Genomic DNA, 17,494 nt, shown 5'->3' with positions numbered 1-17,494 from the left:
CCTCACTATTTGAATCAGTGAAACATGAATCTTAACTTGTCCCACTCAGGGGCTGGGAGTCACAAGAGATTTGTTACTTGAACTATGGATAGCTTGTGCCTACTAACTCCGTAGCTGCTCTAAATGTTCTTCAGTTATTTTTAGAATCCAACTTAACTAAAGCCTTGAAACTTTTGTGTTTGTTTCATTGTAATAATCCAAAACATTTTATTCTACTGACTTTTTAAAATTTTACTGACTATTTCATAAGTAGGGAATGGCTAGTTTCCATTTTTCTTCTTCTTTGATGCTACGGTATGAAGTTGGCTAGCTCAGTCTGTAGAGCATGAGACTTTTAATTCCAGGGCTGTGGGTTCGAGCCCCATGTTGGGTGAAAGATTCCTGCATTGCGGGGAATTGGAATAGATGACCCTTGTGGCCCCTTCTAATTCTACAATTCTAGTATATTTGTTGCTGCTGTAGCTGAGAAACAGTATGGACAGCCTTTGAGCCAGGAACTCCTGCTTCAGTTACAAAGAGTAATCTAACCTTTTAGATTCAACAAATCCACAACTGGTAAGCTGTGTTTGTCCTGTGTTAAAAATGTATCTCCCATCAATCACATGTCTTTAAACAGTGCCAGGGAAAAACTTGTATTTAAGTTTGCACCCTTGAGCTGAGTTCTTGTGAATATGTGTTGGGACACAGTTCAAACCCAGACACCACTGGAAGTGGTAGAATGTGTTATCTTTTATTGTTTGTTAATTGAGGGATCAATGAAAATGTAAACTTTACAATTGCTTTTATAAGATTTTCATGTAGTTGTTGAGCCGTTACAGTTTGCACAATACAGTAGAAACTCCATGACTGATAAGAAAAACATTTAAAGTAAACATTGGAACATTCTCCATTAGAGTTGAGTTTCAGTTCTGTACTTAGAAACATATCTTATCTCCAGTTACATTACTCAGCTCTGCATTTGTCCAAAGGGCAGCTGGGATGCCTCCTCTAATGATCAGAGGTATGAAATGCAGGCAAGCAGCCAGCAACTTTAATATTAACCTATGCAAAGTGTTTGGAAGTGCTGAGTGGGCATTACTTAAACCCTAACCCCCAAGCCCACATGCTGTGTCAAATCTGTTAACATCACTTCTTTTCAGACACAGGCATTGTGATAAGCAAGACTCTTTTCCGGCTGTGAAATGCTGCCGTTGTTGCTTCTTCATTCACAGACTGCGGAAGATCCAAGTGTAATTTATACTTTGCAGGGCATTCAATCAATACATCATCCTAAAATCGAAAAATAAGTTTCTTTGTAAATGAAGTACATGTGATTGCTACAGGTGAGGCGTGCCAGATGGACACAGGGCTGTCCGAAGGGCAGCCAGAAGGGCAGCCAGAGTTGAGTGTAATTCATGACTAACTTACCTCGGAAACGCTTAGGTCACACTCAGAGACACAGTGTACCTCTGGCAATTCAACTTTCAGTTCAATCTTCAGAGGCTTCTCATTCGTATCCTTTATGATGGTCACTTCATAGGCTGGGGTGCACAATTCCTCTGGCTGCTCTGTAGTGGAAATCTCTTCAATGAGGCATGTTTTAGAGGGCACCATGTTTTCCATTAGCAGAGTAAAGTCACTGCTGTCTTCCTTTGTTATGATGTTTCTCAGTTGGTCAAGTGTCACTTCTTTCCAAGGTGATTTTTAGACATGGGAATTTAAAAAATACTTCAATGGATCACATAGCTACAGAAGTATCAGTTATATGTCCTACCTGCCCTCATACAGTTGTAGTGTAGCTAGTAGACAACGGGATGTTTGCTGGCATAATAAGCTTAAGAGTAGCCTCTTTCTGGGTTAGATCAAGAATCCAGTTAACCCCTGTTTGCTCTTGACCTGATTGAAGAGTTTGCCAATAAAATTTGGCAAGCACAATAGTTCTGAAGCAAGAACCACATTTTTCTTTTAGATGATGCATGCAACTGTTTGCAGACATCTTAGAACAGCAATTTCCTCCTATATTAAAGAAAAAGGAATTGCCTCTCAGCTGCAGTTTGTATAAATACTTACATAAAAACTCATTTAAGGGGGAAGGTTCCATTTAGTGTACTCATAAGTTTTTTAATTTCATTTTAAAATTGATAAAATATTTCAGGTCCTACTGTTCATCTTAAATTCATAAAACAAGAATATACTGAGGCATGCTGAAACCAAACACGCTTCTGCAAGGGCTTCTTAATGTGAGTTATAACTTGCATCCTAAAGAGTAGTGTGAGAAGTTTCATCATACCCCATCATGTTTCACTCCTGGTAATGACTTGGGAGGGTACTTACCTTTCTGTAAGGTCTTCTGGGACAAAGCCACTGGTGCTTGCTCTCTCCTTAAGCTCTGTCTCATCCTTGCCAGGCTTCCCTTCAGTTTAAATTTTGTAATAGTATAGGAGTTTGACAGAATGATGTTGTAATGCTCCTCAATATACTTAAGTGATAGATGGATCAATTGGTCCTTCATTGTTGGGTCATCCTTTCCCTTCTCAATAACAGATTGGTTGTATGCAATATCAAGGACAGTATAAAACTCTAGAAGAAAAAAAATAGTCTAATTACAGTGGTACCTCTACTTACAAATGTTTCTACTTAGGAATGGAGCTCCGTCCGCCATCTTGGATGCGGTTTAGATAGGATTTTTTCTACTTACGAATTTTTAGGGTTGCTTCGACTTACGATTTTTTCTCCCAATGCATTCCTATGGGATTCGACTTACAATTTTTTTGACTTACAAATGTGCATTCGGAACGCATTAAATTCGTAAGTAGAGGTACCACTGTATTGGTTTTTCATATACATTATATTGTAGAAGACAATGGCGGTATAGCTAAATATGAAGGTTATAAATGTTTGTTGTTGTTTTTAAAAATCATTGTCAAATTGTGATATTTCAATTGATTTTGCTCTTTTGGCTGTTCCTTTCCTACTCTTTCAGCTAAGGCTCATTGGTTTATATTGTACATTCCTGTCATTTTCACCCCACCCATTTGGAGAGAGAAAATGGGCTGGGATATAAGGGGCTAAAATAGACCTCTAGAAATGAGTACTGTGCTACAAAGCAAGCTAAACCTTCTGCAAGTAGAAAAGCTGACCTGATTTCTCTGATACCTCCTCCATTTTGCCAGCCCTCAATGGCACTGGGTCAGATGGCAATTGGGGTGCTGGAACCTGATTCCACCTGCAGAGGTTAACGAACAATGATTTTTCAGTAGGATCCTGGAAAAAGAATCCAAAACCAGTCAATTAATAAAGGAGGATAATTTATTACTACATCATACAGGCATGAACTGGAATAGGAACACAGTCAAACTCTGGTTTGCATTCTCTGGTATTTCTGGTCCAGTGTTTTTGGATTAACTGAAAAGATAATTGCACCTGTTACCTTACATCCATCTTGTTTTCTATTCTATATAAATAAATAGTTAGGAAGAAGCAATAGAACAAATATAGAATGCAAATCAAGTGCAGAGATGCCTTTTGTATCTGCCTGGCTAGTTAAGTAAAGGTTTGGTGAAAATGGAGGCATATTTTGATGTCTGAGCTTCCTTCTTGCAGTGCAGGTGTCTTGCAACATACCAAGATGCAGGTCTTCAGGCACATGTATGGTTCTGCAGGAGCAAAATGTTGCTTTGCGTCTTTGAGTTGCTGCTGCATGAACTGGTGGTAACTTTCAGGATTGCTCTCAGCCATGTCATCGAGCATCGTCCAGAGTTGGTTTGCTTTTGCCAGCATATCCTCAGAGTTGCAAAGAGCCTCCATGATTGTCTCTTCAACAGTGGGCGGCTGCAGCAACACAAGAAGAGAGTATGAGAAGACTGTGGGAACAGAACTGTGAAGCTCAGCAGGTGCTTCCAGGGCCTTATTGTGCTCTTTTCTCTGACAGTGGTAAAATCTATACAGGGGGGGGGATGATTGACTGTGGCTGTCCTTCTCTAAAGAATTGGGAAAACCAATGAGCTAGTCCTACAGCATGTGCCTTGCTGCCTTGTGCGATGGCAGGATATCTCTCTTGCCCCAACACAGGGCTCTCCAGAGATTTGGGGCTACAGGAAGGCTGGGGCAGATGGGATTTGCAATCCAAGGCATCGGGAGCATAGCTGCCAAGTTCTCCCTTTTTTTAAGGGAAATTCCCTTATGCTGAATAGGCTTCCTATGATCGGGAGGACATTAGCTTTGGAAAAGCTACTTTAAAACAGTTGCTTGGCAGGCATGAATGCAACAGGTACAGCTTTTCCAAACCAATGTGATGAACAAAGCTGCGTCTGTTAAAAAGATGTGACAAAGTAGCTAAAAAGGGAAGTCCCAAGTTTAGATACTCTATGCTACGTGCTTCCTAAGACTGCAATCCTATCCAAACATCCCTTGGAATCTAAGCACATCAAAGAAACAATATTTGAGTAAACAACATTCATGGATTGTTCTGTAAATGCCTTTAAGCAAAACTGTTCTTTCTCTGCACCCCGTCATAAGGGGTAATTATACTGGCCTACTCTGTAGGGCTGTTTGTTTTATTTTAAATATTTATACCACATACCTTTGCAGGGCAAGTTCCAAAATGCAAAGCAATAAAAACTCAGTAGTAAAATCTGCAGCTAAAAACTGCACACAAAACCATTTCATTAAATATAAGGGTGGCTTGATCCATGAGGCCTTGATCCAGTATACATCTCCCAAACTCAATCTGACTTGCTTCTGATGAAGTGTGCATGCACACGAAAGCTAATACCTATGACAAACTTAGTTGGTCTCTAAGATGCTACTGGAAGGAATTTTCTTTTTTTTGCTTCTGAATAGACATGCCCAGGATTGAAACTTTGAAAAGCAGTATAAAAAGGCTAAGACTTCCACTAACCCTGAGGAATAAATATTACACAACACAATGGAGCATTTTCCCGAGCAGACATGCAAATGATTGCTCTCATAAGGCTGCAATCCTATATCCAACGACCTGAGAATTCAATTTAAATCGGGCGCTGACTTCACAGTAGATAGAACACACAGGATTGGGCTATATTCTTGGGTGCCTGTTTCAGGTGCCAAACACGAACTTGTTTCCCTGCTACCCAGGAGAAAAATGAACGAGCGGCCCTGCTTCGTGGCCGTGATTACTCAAGAGTAAATCCCGCTGACTTCAACAGGGCTTACTTGCAAGCCGAAAACTGGGAGGGGAAGGCATTTTACACGTGTAAAAAAAGAGGGATGCCAGAGAAATATCAACAACTACAAGAGAGCTAATAGTGTATAAATAATTTTTGGTGTTGCGGTTTTTTGTGCTGAGACTCCTTTGTGGAGGCCACGACCAACCTACCCAGCGGGTCCTCGCGCTCAAGCCGTCTCCCTAGCAACCGCCGGAAGGAGAAAGTGGCCTCCGCCGGAAGCGGAAGCGAGGCGCTCTCTTTCTTCCCCCGGCTCTTCTTGCCCCACGCCTTCCGAGTTCCGAGGCCTGACAAATCATCAGCTCGGGAGTCTGCCGCTTGCGTGGTCGAGGTCCCCGGAAGGAAGCGGGGAAAAAAAAATAAGCGGAGGGAAAGCTCGGGACTCGGGTGGTGAAGGAACGTGTGAATGGGTGCTCGGCTGTGACTCGTGGGCTGGCAAGGCTCGCTAACTTTCGGTGAGGGGGATGCTCGCTCTATTATATTCCTATCTTGGTCTCTCGGGGCGGGGGGGGGGCATTCGTGGCTCCCTCCCTCTTTCCCTCCGCTCATCCTATTTTGTCTTCGCAACAACCGCGGTAGGTCAGAACCTGAGCGGGAATTTGAACCCGGGCCTATTGAATGACGCCTGGGCTAGGCAGCGCACCGTCCCCGCCTTGCAAGCGCTCATTAGCACAGCTGGGGAAGCAGCGTCGACTTGGAAGAAAATCGCAGCAGCTGCGCCCTGCACGACCTCAGAATCAGATCCTTCTTTCGGCTACTGTAGTTAATTTCATTAATCTGAAATAATGATGCCCCATTTTTTTGTAGTTGCAAATCATGGGTGAAAAATCTCTGCATCTGTTAGGAAACTTGGGTGCTGTTTTTGGCATGGGTTGGGGAACTGGTGGAGCCTCCAAAACTTCTTAATACTCATAAGAACATATGGGGATCCTGTTCTCATATTGACCAACCTTGGGAAGCCCGAAAGCAGTACATAGCCATAAAAACACTCGTCTCACTTGTGAATCCTAGCAGCTGCTATTCAGATACACTCTATATTCATCATGACTAGTAGGCATTATTTGTATTTTGATCCTTCATAAATTTGTGTAATTCCTCTATAGCCATCCAAGTTGATGACCATTGTGTCTCTTGAGGCAGTGAATTTCCTGGTTTAATTATGTGCTGTGTATAAGAATATTTATTCTGTCCTGAATAATCTAATATTCAGCTTGGGCAGTGGTCAAGGATAATGCAAGCTGTTCTGCATTTCTGATTTATGGGTATGACTCTAGAATTGGATAAATGATTTGCATCAAGTGGCCTGGAATACCCAGGAGCATTTCAGAGGACAGAAGTGTTCCCAAAGCATGTGAGGATAATGGTTAACCTCAGTGGTCCCTTGCTTAAAAAAATGCCATGTAATGGATGCAAAGAACCAGATTCATAACCCTTGCTCTTTTTTGCATTTTGTTATCAAATGCACAATTTATTATTCTAAATATTTAGCCACCCTTCTCTCCACCCCCTACCTCCAAACTGCTAGCTATTGCATTTGACACAAGTAGGTTCCTGGGAGCTTGAGAATTTACATTGGTATATGTACATTGGTAGGGAAGAGAAATATGTCTTTATTCAAAGTGTGGGGACCTTGGGACCAGATGTAGCCCTCCAGCCTCTCCTTAGGCCAGGCACTGCTCCACCCAGTCCTTGAGTGCTCTTGCCTGGCTGAAATGTATCCTGAAGGAAGAAGGGCGTGCATATAAATGCATGGATTTTATGTGGGTGAAATGTAGCCAGTTGTACAAAGTTGACAGTCACATCCATTGCTTTGCTCATCTTTGCCTCTGACCTGGTCCATGACTGGGATGAGGCCCCCGGAAGGTTCTGCATAAGGGAAAAAAGCCTCCCTGCAATCACTCTTAACGGCATCAGCAGTTACCATATGTGTGATGAGGTTCTGTTATAAACAGCCATTGAGCAGGTTTTTAGAGTTTTGAGAAGGTATATTATATACCTGTCGTTTATTGCTTATACTGTGTTTTGCTTATTGTCTTCTTTTATGCTTAAGGATAAAGGATGTCCCGTGTCCCTTTGGGGAAAGTCCTCCTGCGAAATGTCATCCGTCACACTGATGCACATAACAAGGTATTGAGAAGTATGTTTTGTAGCCCAAAACATCTCTGGGGATGTTGGATCAAGACTAGCTCCATCTTTGAGGGTGGAGGGAGTGCTAGTGTCAGATTCCCCCTCCATTTCACTGCAGCAGCTTCTGTGGCCCTGGTCCAACTGATGTCAGAGCTCCAACTCTCGGTAGGATCCATGGCCTTCAAAAAGGGTATGTAGGCTTCACAGTCCCTGAAGTGCCACTAAAAACAGCAATTAAACTATGCTAGCCCTAGAAACTATGCTAGTTCTGTGAGACTTGCAGGTCCAGGGCAGTATACAAATTTAAATAACAACAACAGACACAGCTCTTTCTCATTTTCATGTTTCTGGGGGGAGAGGGGACAGAAAAAGCTGGCAATGGGTGACTGCTCCTCTGACCTGACAATAAGAGCCTAGTGGGGTGTTGTGGGGGATGGTGGCTGCACTACCGTTCCTCCTTTCTACCAATGGGGTCATTCCTGTAGAAATGCAGCCACTTTGGTGGGTACTTTGTTAAATTGATATATTTCTTTATGTACCTCAGATTCAAGAAGAGTCGGAAATGTGGAAAATTCGGGAAATGGAAAAGCAGAACAAAGACATTCAGTGGGGCAAGGAAAAGAGACTGCTTCCTGATAGTTCCAGGTGGGACTTGGATGTGTCAACAAGTGACATTTCTGCTTTGCAGTGTTGCCAGTGCTGCATCTGTTGCAGCAATCCTCTACCACCAACAACTACTTTATGGCTCCTTACCCTGATCAGAAGTCTATGCTTGTTTCAGTCAAGGTTTGGGAGTCAGCTTATCTGCACCATCCCCTTCCTGTCCCCCACCAGCTGAAGATATGGCAGGAAGGGAAAGGTCTGGCAGCCTGACCCCAGCAGAACCACAGAGAAGGGAGGGACGGGGCTTCTCTTAAAGCCAGAGTTTATAAAGCAGGAATGGGGTGCTTATTGTTGTTGGATTACCGTTTCTATTGTCCCTGTCCATTGGCCTGGCTGCCTGGGACTGGTGGGAGATGGACTCTTAACAACATCTGGAGGGCCACAGGTTCCCCATCTGTGATTGAAGGAGTTAGTGCCAAGGAAGGACAGCAGGGAAGTTCTATCTTAGCAAAGATTGGACAGTTTTAGAATCATAGTATTGTAGAGTTGGAAGGGACTCTGAGGATCATCTAATTCAACCCCCTGGAATGAAGAGCAGCCGTCTCATACGGGGATCAAACCTGCAACCTTGGCGTTATCAGCACCAAACATGTTGCAGGATCCCCCCCCCCAAACAGACCAGAAGCAATTAATATTTCATCCAGCAGAGCTTTACTGCTACTGAAGGCAAATGAGCATAATTTTCTAAAATCCAATACATTCAGGATTGGCACTGTCCATAAGAAATCCAGTTACAATAACATAATAAGACGAAAACCTTAACACTAAGCATACTATATACAGAACACCACACCAGAAGGAAAGAGAGATAGAAAGTGAAGCTCAGGGGCCTTCTGGCCTTATTATTATAGTAAGCATGACCTTGACAGAAAGAGATAACAGTACCAATTTAAAGCCAGCTATACTCAGCTTTTCTGAAGGAATAACCCAAACATTATGAACCTTCTGCTTGTTTGTAGGCAGAATAGAAACTTACTTGCCACCTAGAACTTCTAGCTTGCACCAGTTTGTATCACACAGAGAAGCTTCCAGAACCCTCTTGAATTAATTAGAATAGGAAATATCTCTACACATCAGATCAATACTTTCTGTACCAAGAAATGCAAACTGACACTTTCCCAAACTAACCCAAACCCAGCTAAGTGTTTATAGGGCAACCTGGCTAAGAAACTGAGGGGCGTACCATAGAATACATGATTTGCATGCAGGTTGTCTCTGGTTTAATCCCTGGCTTCACCAGGTACTGCTGGAAAAAAGTCCCCTGCCTGAAACCCTGGAGAACTGCTCCCAGTCAAAGTAGACATTACTGAATGAGATGGACCAATGGGGTGAATTCAGTATCAGGCAGCTTCCCATATTGTTTGGGGCGCTCCTTCTGAACTTCTGAAGGACCTTCTTTTTAGCCTCTTTTCATGACTTGCCTTTTTACCTTTCGAAATGTACAAAGCCTGCTGTCTTTCATCTGCAGCAGCCGGATGCGTAGCGATGGGTTTGATGAAGAGACCCAGCAGGCCAATTGGAAGGCGAGGAACTTGGCTCCTGTGTCAGTAGAGATGGAAGACGACCTCCGGCATGCCCGCTACTGGAACAAGAAGCTCTACGAATGTGAAGCAAACATGCCAGACAGGTCTGAAAGTTTACTGATGTCGTTGATAAGAGGTCCATTCGTGCATGTGGTGCTTTCCCAAGAAAAAATGAGTTGAGGTGACAGGTCTCTGTCCCCAAGGCATTTTGCTTTCTAGGTTTTGTTTGGCGGGGTGAGGCAAGGTTATGAGGGAGGACATATTTTAGGCCTCCTGCCAATTGGAATCCTAAAGTTGGAGGAGTATCTTACAGTGACAATTTCTCTTCTCTTTTGAATCTGCAAAGCACATTGTAGATTGAGGCACTGCAGGACTAAAGGTTACAATTCCCTCCATCCCCATGGCCTGCAGCCGGAAGTGGTGCAGTCCAACAAAGGTTGCATCATGTGATTTTTGCTGCCTGTGTCGCTTTGCTCTGTGGTTTCATAGCTTGTATGTTTGTGAACCTCTTAAGACAGTGTGGTGTTCTCTTGCAGGTGGGGCCACAGTGGCTACAAAGAGCTGTATCCTGAAGAATTTGATACAGACAGGTAAAGCCAATAAAGTTACTTATAAAAAGGTGGGGAGGGGAGTATGTTTGACCTTTTTAGACCTTCACACTAATCTCTGGCTTAATGTTCCCTGTACAAACCTCAAATGCACATCTTCCTTCCTTCCCTCTAGCACAGATGTGAGGATTTCAGAAATCTCTGCTTCTAAACTAAGCTGAACTCCCATTACATCCAAACTTCAGAAACCTCTGGTTAAACTCTGGTTTGTTCACACAAGCCAGGATGAAACCGTAGTATATGTTTGGGTATAACAAGGAACTGGTTAGTTTAAATCGGTGGTGGTGGGGAACCTGTGTTGTTTGACTCCAATTTCCATAATCCCTGACAAATCAGCTCTGCAGGCTGGGGTTGATGGGAGCTGGAGTCTTCTTCCTACTTTAAAAGCAGATGCTGATTGACTTCTGGCTGTTCCAGAGGAGACATGGTGTGTACATGAGCCTTGTGGACATGTTTTATTTTTTGTATAACTTTTCATTTTAAATAAAATGCAAAAACTAAACTGTGTCCAAACTGATTTGGTTCCTTATTTCCATTACAAAACAAGTAAGGTGTGTATTTTCAGTGTTATACCTCTTATTCCAGGTGAAATTTAGTTCCTGCAGAAATCTGTCTTAAACCCAGACTGTGTTCTATGCATGGGTAACCACATCCCAGTTAGCACACAGCGCTTGTAGAGGGTTGACCAAGGATGAAAATGCATCCTTAAGAGCGAAAAAGATTAAGCCACCTCCACTTTAGAACATTGTTGATTATTCTTCAATATCATGCCTTAAGCTTTTGTCCTCTTGGCTGTGTTGCAGTGACCGAGAGCAAGATGAACAAAACTCTGTGAACGGAAAAAGGAAGTCTCAGCCCGGCACGCGGTCTTCCCTTGAGTTGCCCAAAAGGAAAAAAGCCAAAAAGTCACACAAGAAGAAGCGGAAAAAGAAATCTCATAAGAAGCAGAAGAAGAAGAAACAGGAACAGCCAAGTGCCATGGCAGATTCTTCCCAGGAGTCTGACTTGTCGGAGAGAGGCGCTGGCAAGAGAAAGCGGAAGCGTCACAAAAAGGCCAAGAAGAGCTCTGCAAAGGCAGCTCCCTCTTCTTCCTCAGGGCAAGACAGTGACTCCAGCAAGGCCAGCAGCTGCCCCTCCAGCAGTTCTGAGGACAGTGAGCCAGACAAAAAGCAGGAGAAGCAGCCAAAGAAAAAGAGGCGGAAACGCCATGTCTCTCTCTCAGAACGGTGTGCTGAAAGGGTGCAGGAGAAGCGCAGTAAGAGGAAGAACTGGAAAGTGGCTGCTGATGAGAATTCAGAGGACAGTTCTGATGAGGACTAGGGGAAACGGACCAACAGAGTCGGTGCTTTTCGCGGGGCGGGACAAGGGCACTGACATTCTGGGAGATTGGTCTCCAAGTGCTGCCCCCTTGGAACAAAAGTAGTCTGGGCAACAGCTCTATGATCCAGACACTGCAGACCTCAGTTACTTTCAGGGGGCTTCTTTCAGTTTCATGTAGGTCAGAAACTGGTCAGGAATTGAGAAGCTCCCAGCCCAAGGCTCATTTGTCTAGCCCAGGTTCAAACTTGAGTTTGTTTGTGACAATACGGAACCTTAACTCACAAAAGAGCTACTATTGGAGCCTGCATAGAATGGAACTGACCTTGGGTCTCCTTTGCCTTTTTTAAAAAAACTAAAATTTATTTTTGATGGCCAATACCTAACATTTAATTGCAATAAACATCCTACTTGCAAGGTTGATCAGATGGTGGCATACAAGATGTGTCATCAGGTCCAAAGGCCAAGTGGAGAACAGCAAAGGGCATGTGGCTGCCCTAGGTTCAAATAGGATCTACTGGGGTTCAGAGACAACTATCCAAACACAAGCCATGGTGAGATTTAAAGTAAGCCGCCTCTGCTAGCTGTTTTGTGGTGAAATGAATATAAGCATCCCACCCCCTACGAGAGTATGCTTAATGCCATATCCTATTCATTCTGGTAAACTGGTTGTCAGCTTTGCTGGTGTGTGTCCAAGCTGCCTGCCCTTTTGTTTTGCCAGCTCTTGCTGGGGAAAAATATATCTTGCTACCAGTCAGGGAATGACAGAGCAGATGGAAAGAGAGTTCCTGTTCTTAACAAGAGAAGTGGTTTCTCAGCATAATGGAAAGAGGCTGCTGGGATCTTGGTTCACCCAGCTTCTCTCCTGGTGTTATTGCTAGAGCACTTTAACTTGCATCTCCAAAAGGAACTGTTGTGCAACCTGGAGGGGGGGCATGCCCCACCCCCAGATGTTGTAAATCATGGTGACTGCTGGCTGGGGTTGATGAGAGACTAGCAGCATCTGAAGGGGCAGAGATGTCTCCCATCTGTGATGTAACTAGTCAGATGTTGCTCCCTCCTCCGGATCCACATGCCTTCTATGATTGATAGGAGGCAGCAGAAGGGTTTCAGTGGTTTGCTGGAGGGCTGGCTTAGCTCATTCTACAGCTTAGGGGCTGCAAAGATGCACACTGAAGAAAGAACTTTGTAGTAGTTGCCTCTGCCCCATATCTTATGCTGTCAAGAGGTAGAGTCTACATACACCATAAATCAAACTGATTCCTTCTTACCCAGACCCTGTAAGGAGGACTGGGGCTATACATTAGTGGCTTCTTTGCATCCTCACCAGTTTCCCACTGAAATTCCCACCATACCTCTGGGGAAACCACGACTATTAAAGTACCTATAAAACTACTATGTTTGTAGTGTAGGTAATTCATCATTCCCTCCTTTTTCTTAAAGTAGGCCATTGTAAACTCAAGGCACACAGGATTAACAGGCTGGTTAGAGGAAAGGGTTTTGGACCTTTCCCCTCTTATCCTTAATGGTCACATGTTACCTTCCTTCTCACAGTAACATCCTGCTGGAGCTGTTTTATCAGCCTCTTGACCTTCTCCCCTCCACCTGGCCTCCCTGCACAAATACAATTGCCTGCCATCACCCCATATCTGGGGAATAGTGAACAGAATGCCACATTGCCACATTGTTCTGTCCTACGGTGTGGTACCAGTGCCCAAAGCTTATTTTTTAAAGTAGTTCTAATGTGTTGCTATAAAAAAGCAAAGCAACGCAAGTTATTTTGACAAAAAACAACTATTTTTTAATATGTGCAAGGTATCGGCACAAATAAATTCAGAGGGTCTGCAGTAACAAACGAAGTTGCTTTCACCCATCGGCAGTCAAAATGAACAGTCTTTATAATAGCATTTAAGATTTTATACACCATTGTAAACATGCACTGATGATTTTGGAGGTGGGGGGGATATGAGACACTCTTAGATCAAAAAGGCATTGTGAAAGGGGTGGGCTTCAAAAATAAATCTGAAGAACAGCAGGAGCACACTCACTATAAATGGAATTCCAACTTCTGGAGGGAGGATGGCAGAGTGAAGGATCTATACCTGTTACAGGCCTTTAAGTGCAAGCCAGAAAACCCTACGTTACATTTGTAGAACTTGCAATCAGCACACTGGCACAGATCTAGAAAGCTTTGTAAGCAGCTCTTTCTTCAAATGGCAGAACATGTGTTTTGCAGGGATAAAATATGCTGACCAGGATCACAGGTGTTCATTAGAATTTTTTTTTGATACAAATTGGCATGCTCGTAGAATGGAACTGAAGCAGTATGAACTCCAAAATAGAGAATGGGATGGCTGAATGGATTTTGACTGCAGTCATTATCAGCAGCAGTAACTACTGTACAAATTAGTTTTGAGTTGTAAAGCAACTTTCTGTTCTCTTATCAAATGGAGGAGGAAAGAGTACACAAGAGAGCCTTAGGCAATGAGTTTGCAAATGCTCCCCCCCCCCGCAATTTCCCCCTAAGATTTCCTGAAAACACTTCTACATTTGAGAGAGAATTTTAAGAGCATGCTATTTAGTGTGAGGGTACACGTCCCTATTATCCTGCATTGGGAAGAAAGCAAAGCAGTTAGGTTTTTGCTACAGAGTCAATTTGTTTAGACAAGTCTTGATTTATTAGCTTGAAAGGAGCCAATATTTTGTTCTACATGACCCAGTCTAATGCCACTTAGGCATGAACAATCATGTACAAATGGCTCTTCAAGCATTGCTGCACTGAGGTAGAACAACTGACAGAGTAGGGGCCCAGTGAAAGATCTGGATCTTGTTAAGTCCATTGACCGAAGGGGACCTCAATGGCCTCCTTTCTGTATTATCTGTGCAAAGCGATTGGTGATGGACAGTGTTGTGTCTATGAAGCGGTTGACGCAGTTGGCGAGGCAAGTTTCTGTTCTGGAGTCCAGCTTGGAACCTGGCTTGTCAACACATTTTTCCCAGCAGACCTCCATGAAGTTGTGAACCTGGAGTAGGGAGTGGCAGCGAGAGATGAGAACGGATACAAGCATTAACAGCACTCCCCATTAGGACCAGCCTCTTTCAATTCCACTCACAACCTTCAACATGGCAAGTTTCCATTGCCCTCTGCGAAGGGTAACAAGAGGCCCCATTTCCCTCTTCAAGCTTGGTGTGCATATAGCAGATATCCCTGCAGTTATGTTGAGCTTTTGATGGCACAACATAGCTACAGAGGAAACTCACACACTCAGAAAATGAATCTGGCTGTTTGGGTGATAGGTGGCATAGACCTTTGTCTTGCCAATAAAAAAAAAAAACACCCATCCAAAATTATGGGTTTAGTGGGTAAAGTAAGTGAGGCTTTAACACACATTCAAAAAACCAGGACATCTCAAACACCCCCCAAATTTGAGAAATACATTTCAGGAGGCGTGATCTGTGTACGAAAACTGCCTTTCCCACAGAGACATCCATACAGCATGTACACATGTAGCTAGTAACATTGAGGAGGACGACACTCATACCCCAAAGCTACAGAAATCACAACAACCAAAGATCAATGAGTCCCATTCCAATAATAATAATAATAATAATAATAATAATAATAATAATAATAATAATAATAATAATAATATACAGTGATCCGTGGCTTGGCTCCCAAACAAATCAGCTCCCGAACACTGCAAATCCGGAAGTGAGGGAAGTGAGTGTTCCAGTTTGGAAACATTTTTCTGAAGCCGAACGTCTGACGCAGCTTCCACGGTTTCCGATTGAGTGCAGGAAGCTCCTGCAGGTATAGTAAATAAGTGACATTTGGAGAACAGGCATGGTGAACCTCAAGTCTGAGGGTTCTCCAGGCCCTCTATCTGGCCCTTTGGACGCTACAAGTCCCTGCTTAAGTGCTTTCCTGGGCCAGAAGGTGTCCTTGAACTGGGGCAATGTCTTTCACTTGCCTGGATAGAAAGGGGTGTGTGCAGAAACCTCTGGTTTTTGTATGGCTGCAAGGCCAATGCTACCGTGCAAAAGATCCCGGAAGCTTTCCCAGAGGGAACATGGCCCTGGGGCTCAAGAAGGTCCCTAGTCCCTGGTTTCCCCAAAAAAGAGGAAGGGGAGAAGAGCTCAGAAAGGGCCTTACAAAGCAGCGGGGTGGGGTAAAGGGGCGTGCTACTAGGGATCTGTCAGACCCGCAGGAATGAGGGGGGAGAGGAGAGTGAATTACAATTAGGTCTGAGTCGTGGACACGCATGTGGGTTAAGACAAGACAAAAAAGTTCGTAACACGGTTGCTCTGGGCGGGCTGTTCCATGGAGAAGAGACAAGGCTCAAGCCCCCGCCCCACTCAGCCAGCCACTCCTCCTATTCCAACCTAGCCGACCTCGCAGGGTTGTTGTGAGGGTAAAGGGGGCGGCTCTGACCATAGAATGCGCTATAAGTAATAACGAGCAGAAAACAACCCAAAATAGACCTCCATGCACAGTCACACGCATACGAACACGTATATCACGGCATGTACCTGAGCGGCGAGGCGGGCACGCTGCTCCTCGACGGCCACCAGACGCTGCAGCTCCGAGACGTCGGCCTCCCTCTCCGGGTCCTCCATGGCGGAGCCTCTGCCTCGCGGCCTCCCCGAACCGAGGTGCTACGAAAAGCCCCCCTCGTAACAAGGACAAAGGCAAAGGCGAGGACCAGCCACCCCACACCAGCGCACTCAAGGGCCGACCGGAAGCGGCGCGTCGTCGATCGGAAACGTGACGTCACGCTTCCGGTTCCGGGCCAGCGAGTGCCCTTGGGCCCTATCCCCCCCCTCAGAGCGGGAGGGCACGAATAGGCAGAAGGGGCACGGCGAGCGGTGCAAGATGGCGGCGGGGATGCTGCTGCTGCGGGCGGGGCTGGGCAGACCCCACGGCGGGGGAGTCGGTGAGTGAGGGGGGCGGCGGACCTGACTTGCCTTCTGCCCCTTTGAAGCTGCCTCGCCAGGGACTCGCCCTTGTCTCTCCTCCCTGTCTAAACTGACATTTGAAAACGGAGGAAGCTGCCTTATACGGAGTCCAGACCTTTGGTCGACGTAGCTCGGTATTGTCTGCACTGACTGGCAGCGGTGGCTTTCCAGGGTATCAGACCAGGGAGTCCTTTCCCTGCCTTGCCTTGCTATGGAAGGGGTGAACTTGGGACTTTCTTCCTGCAAGGCAGTTTGCCCTTCCCCATAAGGCAGAGGGACATAGGAAACTGCCTCGTACTGAGTCAGGCCTGTAGCCTAGCGCACTGTTGTCTGCACTGACTGGCAGCAAGGGCTCTCCAGGGTTTCAGGCAAAGGAGTCTTTTCTCAGTCCTGCTCCGAGACGCTGTAGAGAATTTTATTGTCACTACACCACCTGTGTGCAGTGAAATTAAACGACCCCCCCAAAAAAATACACTCAGTCTTGTTCGCTCTCTGTGTGCTAGCGAACTCCGGGGACAGCCCATGGATATCATGTGCTGTATTCACCACCCTCTGTAGGGACTTTATGTCCGTGGCTGTCAAAGCAGCGTACTACACTGTAATACAGTACCGTATGAATTTTATCATTGTGGTCCTTAGGCATTTGCTAACATCAGGCTAATTTGCTTTGGTGGCTGCATTTTCCTTTGCTTTCTCTTCACTCTATCCCTGCTAACCTTCCAGCTGTAGCTCACAAGCAACTTACTCTACATATCTTTCAGCTTCAAGAATTGCGTTGGGGTGGGGAAAGGAGCATGTCTTAATAATTAGAATAGAGACTTGAGATATTTCTCCTATGTTACTAAAACACATTTGGTTCATGTGTGAAAGGCAGAGACAACTTTGGGCAGATCAGAACAATGCAGCTTGTTCTTTCAGATGTGGAAGAGCAACATTTAATTACCAATTGTAAATCTCCAAACCCCCCCCCAAAAAAACCCAGTTCTAATTACACATGCAAGTCATCAACTTGCAATGTATGAGTGCCCCAAGGCACAGAAATTATTAACCAGGCTAGATATCGCTGCTGCCATGGCAAATCCTTTGTCACATACGCTTTGGGATTATGCACTGCCCT

At 44.7% G+C, this 17,494-nt stretch overlaps 4 protein-coding genes across 7 annotated transcripts in view; 2 read left to right on the top strand and 2 right to left on the bottom strand.

Annotated features, from left to right (window-relative positions):
- Nucleotides 1-705: 705 nt before the first annotated feature.
- Nucleotides 706-5,458, bottom strand: PIH1D2 (PIH1 domain containing 2). The gene is made up of 6 exons (XM_035139666.3): nt 5,336-5,458; nt 3,604-3,810; nt 3,120-3,243; nt 2,314-2,559; nt 1,408-1,667; nt 706-1,269 (listed from the first exon to the last, which is right to left on the bottom strand). The coding sequence occupies exons 2-6, from the start codon at nt 3,784-3,786 to the stop codon at nt 1,126-1,128; spliced, it is 957 nt and encodes a 318-aa protein (XP_034995557.1). The 5' UTR covers nt 3,787-3,810; nt 5,336-5,458; the 3' UTR covers nt 706-1,125.
- On the top strand, nt 5,452-11,842 carry NKAPD1 (NKAP domain containing 1). 2 transcript variants are annotated; one of them, XM_035139668.3, is made up of 7 exons: nt 5,452-5,638; nt 7,234-7,310; nt 7,429-7,500; nt 7,855-7,955; nt 9,442-9,600; nt 10,033-10,086; nt 10,908-11,842. In XM_035139668.3, exons 4-7 carry the CDS (start codon nt 7,873-7,875, stop codon nt 11,422-11,424), a joined length of 813 nt encoding a protein of 270 aa, XP_034995559.1. In that variant the 5' UTR covers nt 5,452-5,638; nt 7,234-7,310; nt 7,429-7,500; nt 7,855-7,872; the 3' UTR covers nt 11,425-11,842. The 2 variants fall into 2 exon arrangements, with proteins under 2 accessions (XP_034995559.1, XP_034995558.1); XM_035139667.3 differs by lacking the exon at nt 7,429-7,500.
- A 1,357-nt stretch (nt 11,843-13,199) lies between these two features.
- On the bottom strand, nt 13,200-16,170 carry TIMM8B (translocase of inner mitochondrial membrane 8 homolog B). 2 transcript variants are annotated; one of them, XM_060268559.2, is made up of 3 exons: nt 15,952-16,170; nt 15,077-15,226; nt 13,200-14,444 (listed from the first exon to the last, which is right to left on the bottom strand). In XM_060268559.2, the coding sequence occupies exons 1-3, from the start codon at nt 16,036-16,038 to the stop codon at nt 14,277-14,279; spliced, it is 405 nt and encodes a 134-aa protein (XP_060124542.1). In that variant the 5' UTR covers nt 16,039-16,170; the 3' UTR covers nt 13,200-14,276. The 2 variants fall into 2 exon arrangements, with proteins under 2 accessions (XP_060124542.1, XP_034995567.1); XM_035139676.3 differs by lacking the exon at nt 15,077-15,226.
- Nucleotides 16,171-16,245: 75 nt separating this feature from the next.
- LOC118097073 (carotenoid-cleaving dioxygenase, mitochondrial) overlaps nt 16,246-17,494 on the top strand; it is a 72,520-nt gene continuing 71,271 nt past the window's right edge. For both annotated transcript variants that reach the window (XM_035139664.3, XM_088657793.1), the window contains exon 1: nt 16,246-16,355. In XM_035139664.3, coding sequence (XP_034995555.3) covers nt 16,295-16,355 — 61 coding nt within the window. In that variant the 5' untranslated portion in view covers nt 16,246-16,294. The remainder of the gene's footprint in view (nt 16,356-17,494) is intronic.

This window comes from Zootoca vivipara, chromosome 14 (genome assembly GCF_965207765.1).
Source record: "Zootoca vivipara chromosome 14, rZooViv2.hap1.1, whole genome shotgun sequence".
Taxonomy (NCBI): domain Eukaryota; kingdom Metazoa; phylum Chordata; class Lepidosauria; order Squamata; family Lacertidae; genus Zootoca; species Zootoca vivipara.
This window is presented reverse-complemented; position numbering and strand designations above follow the sequence as displayed.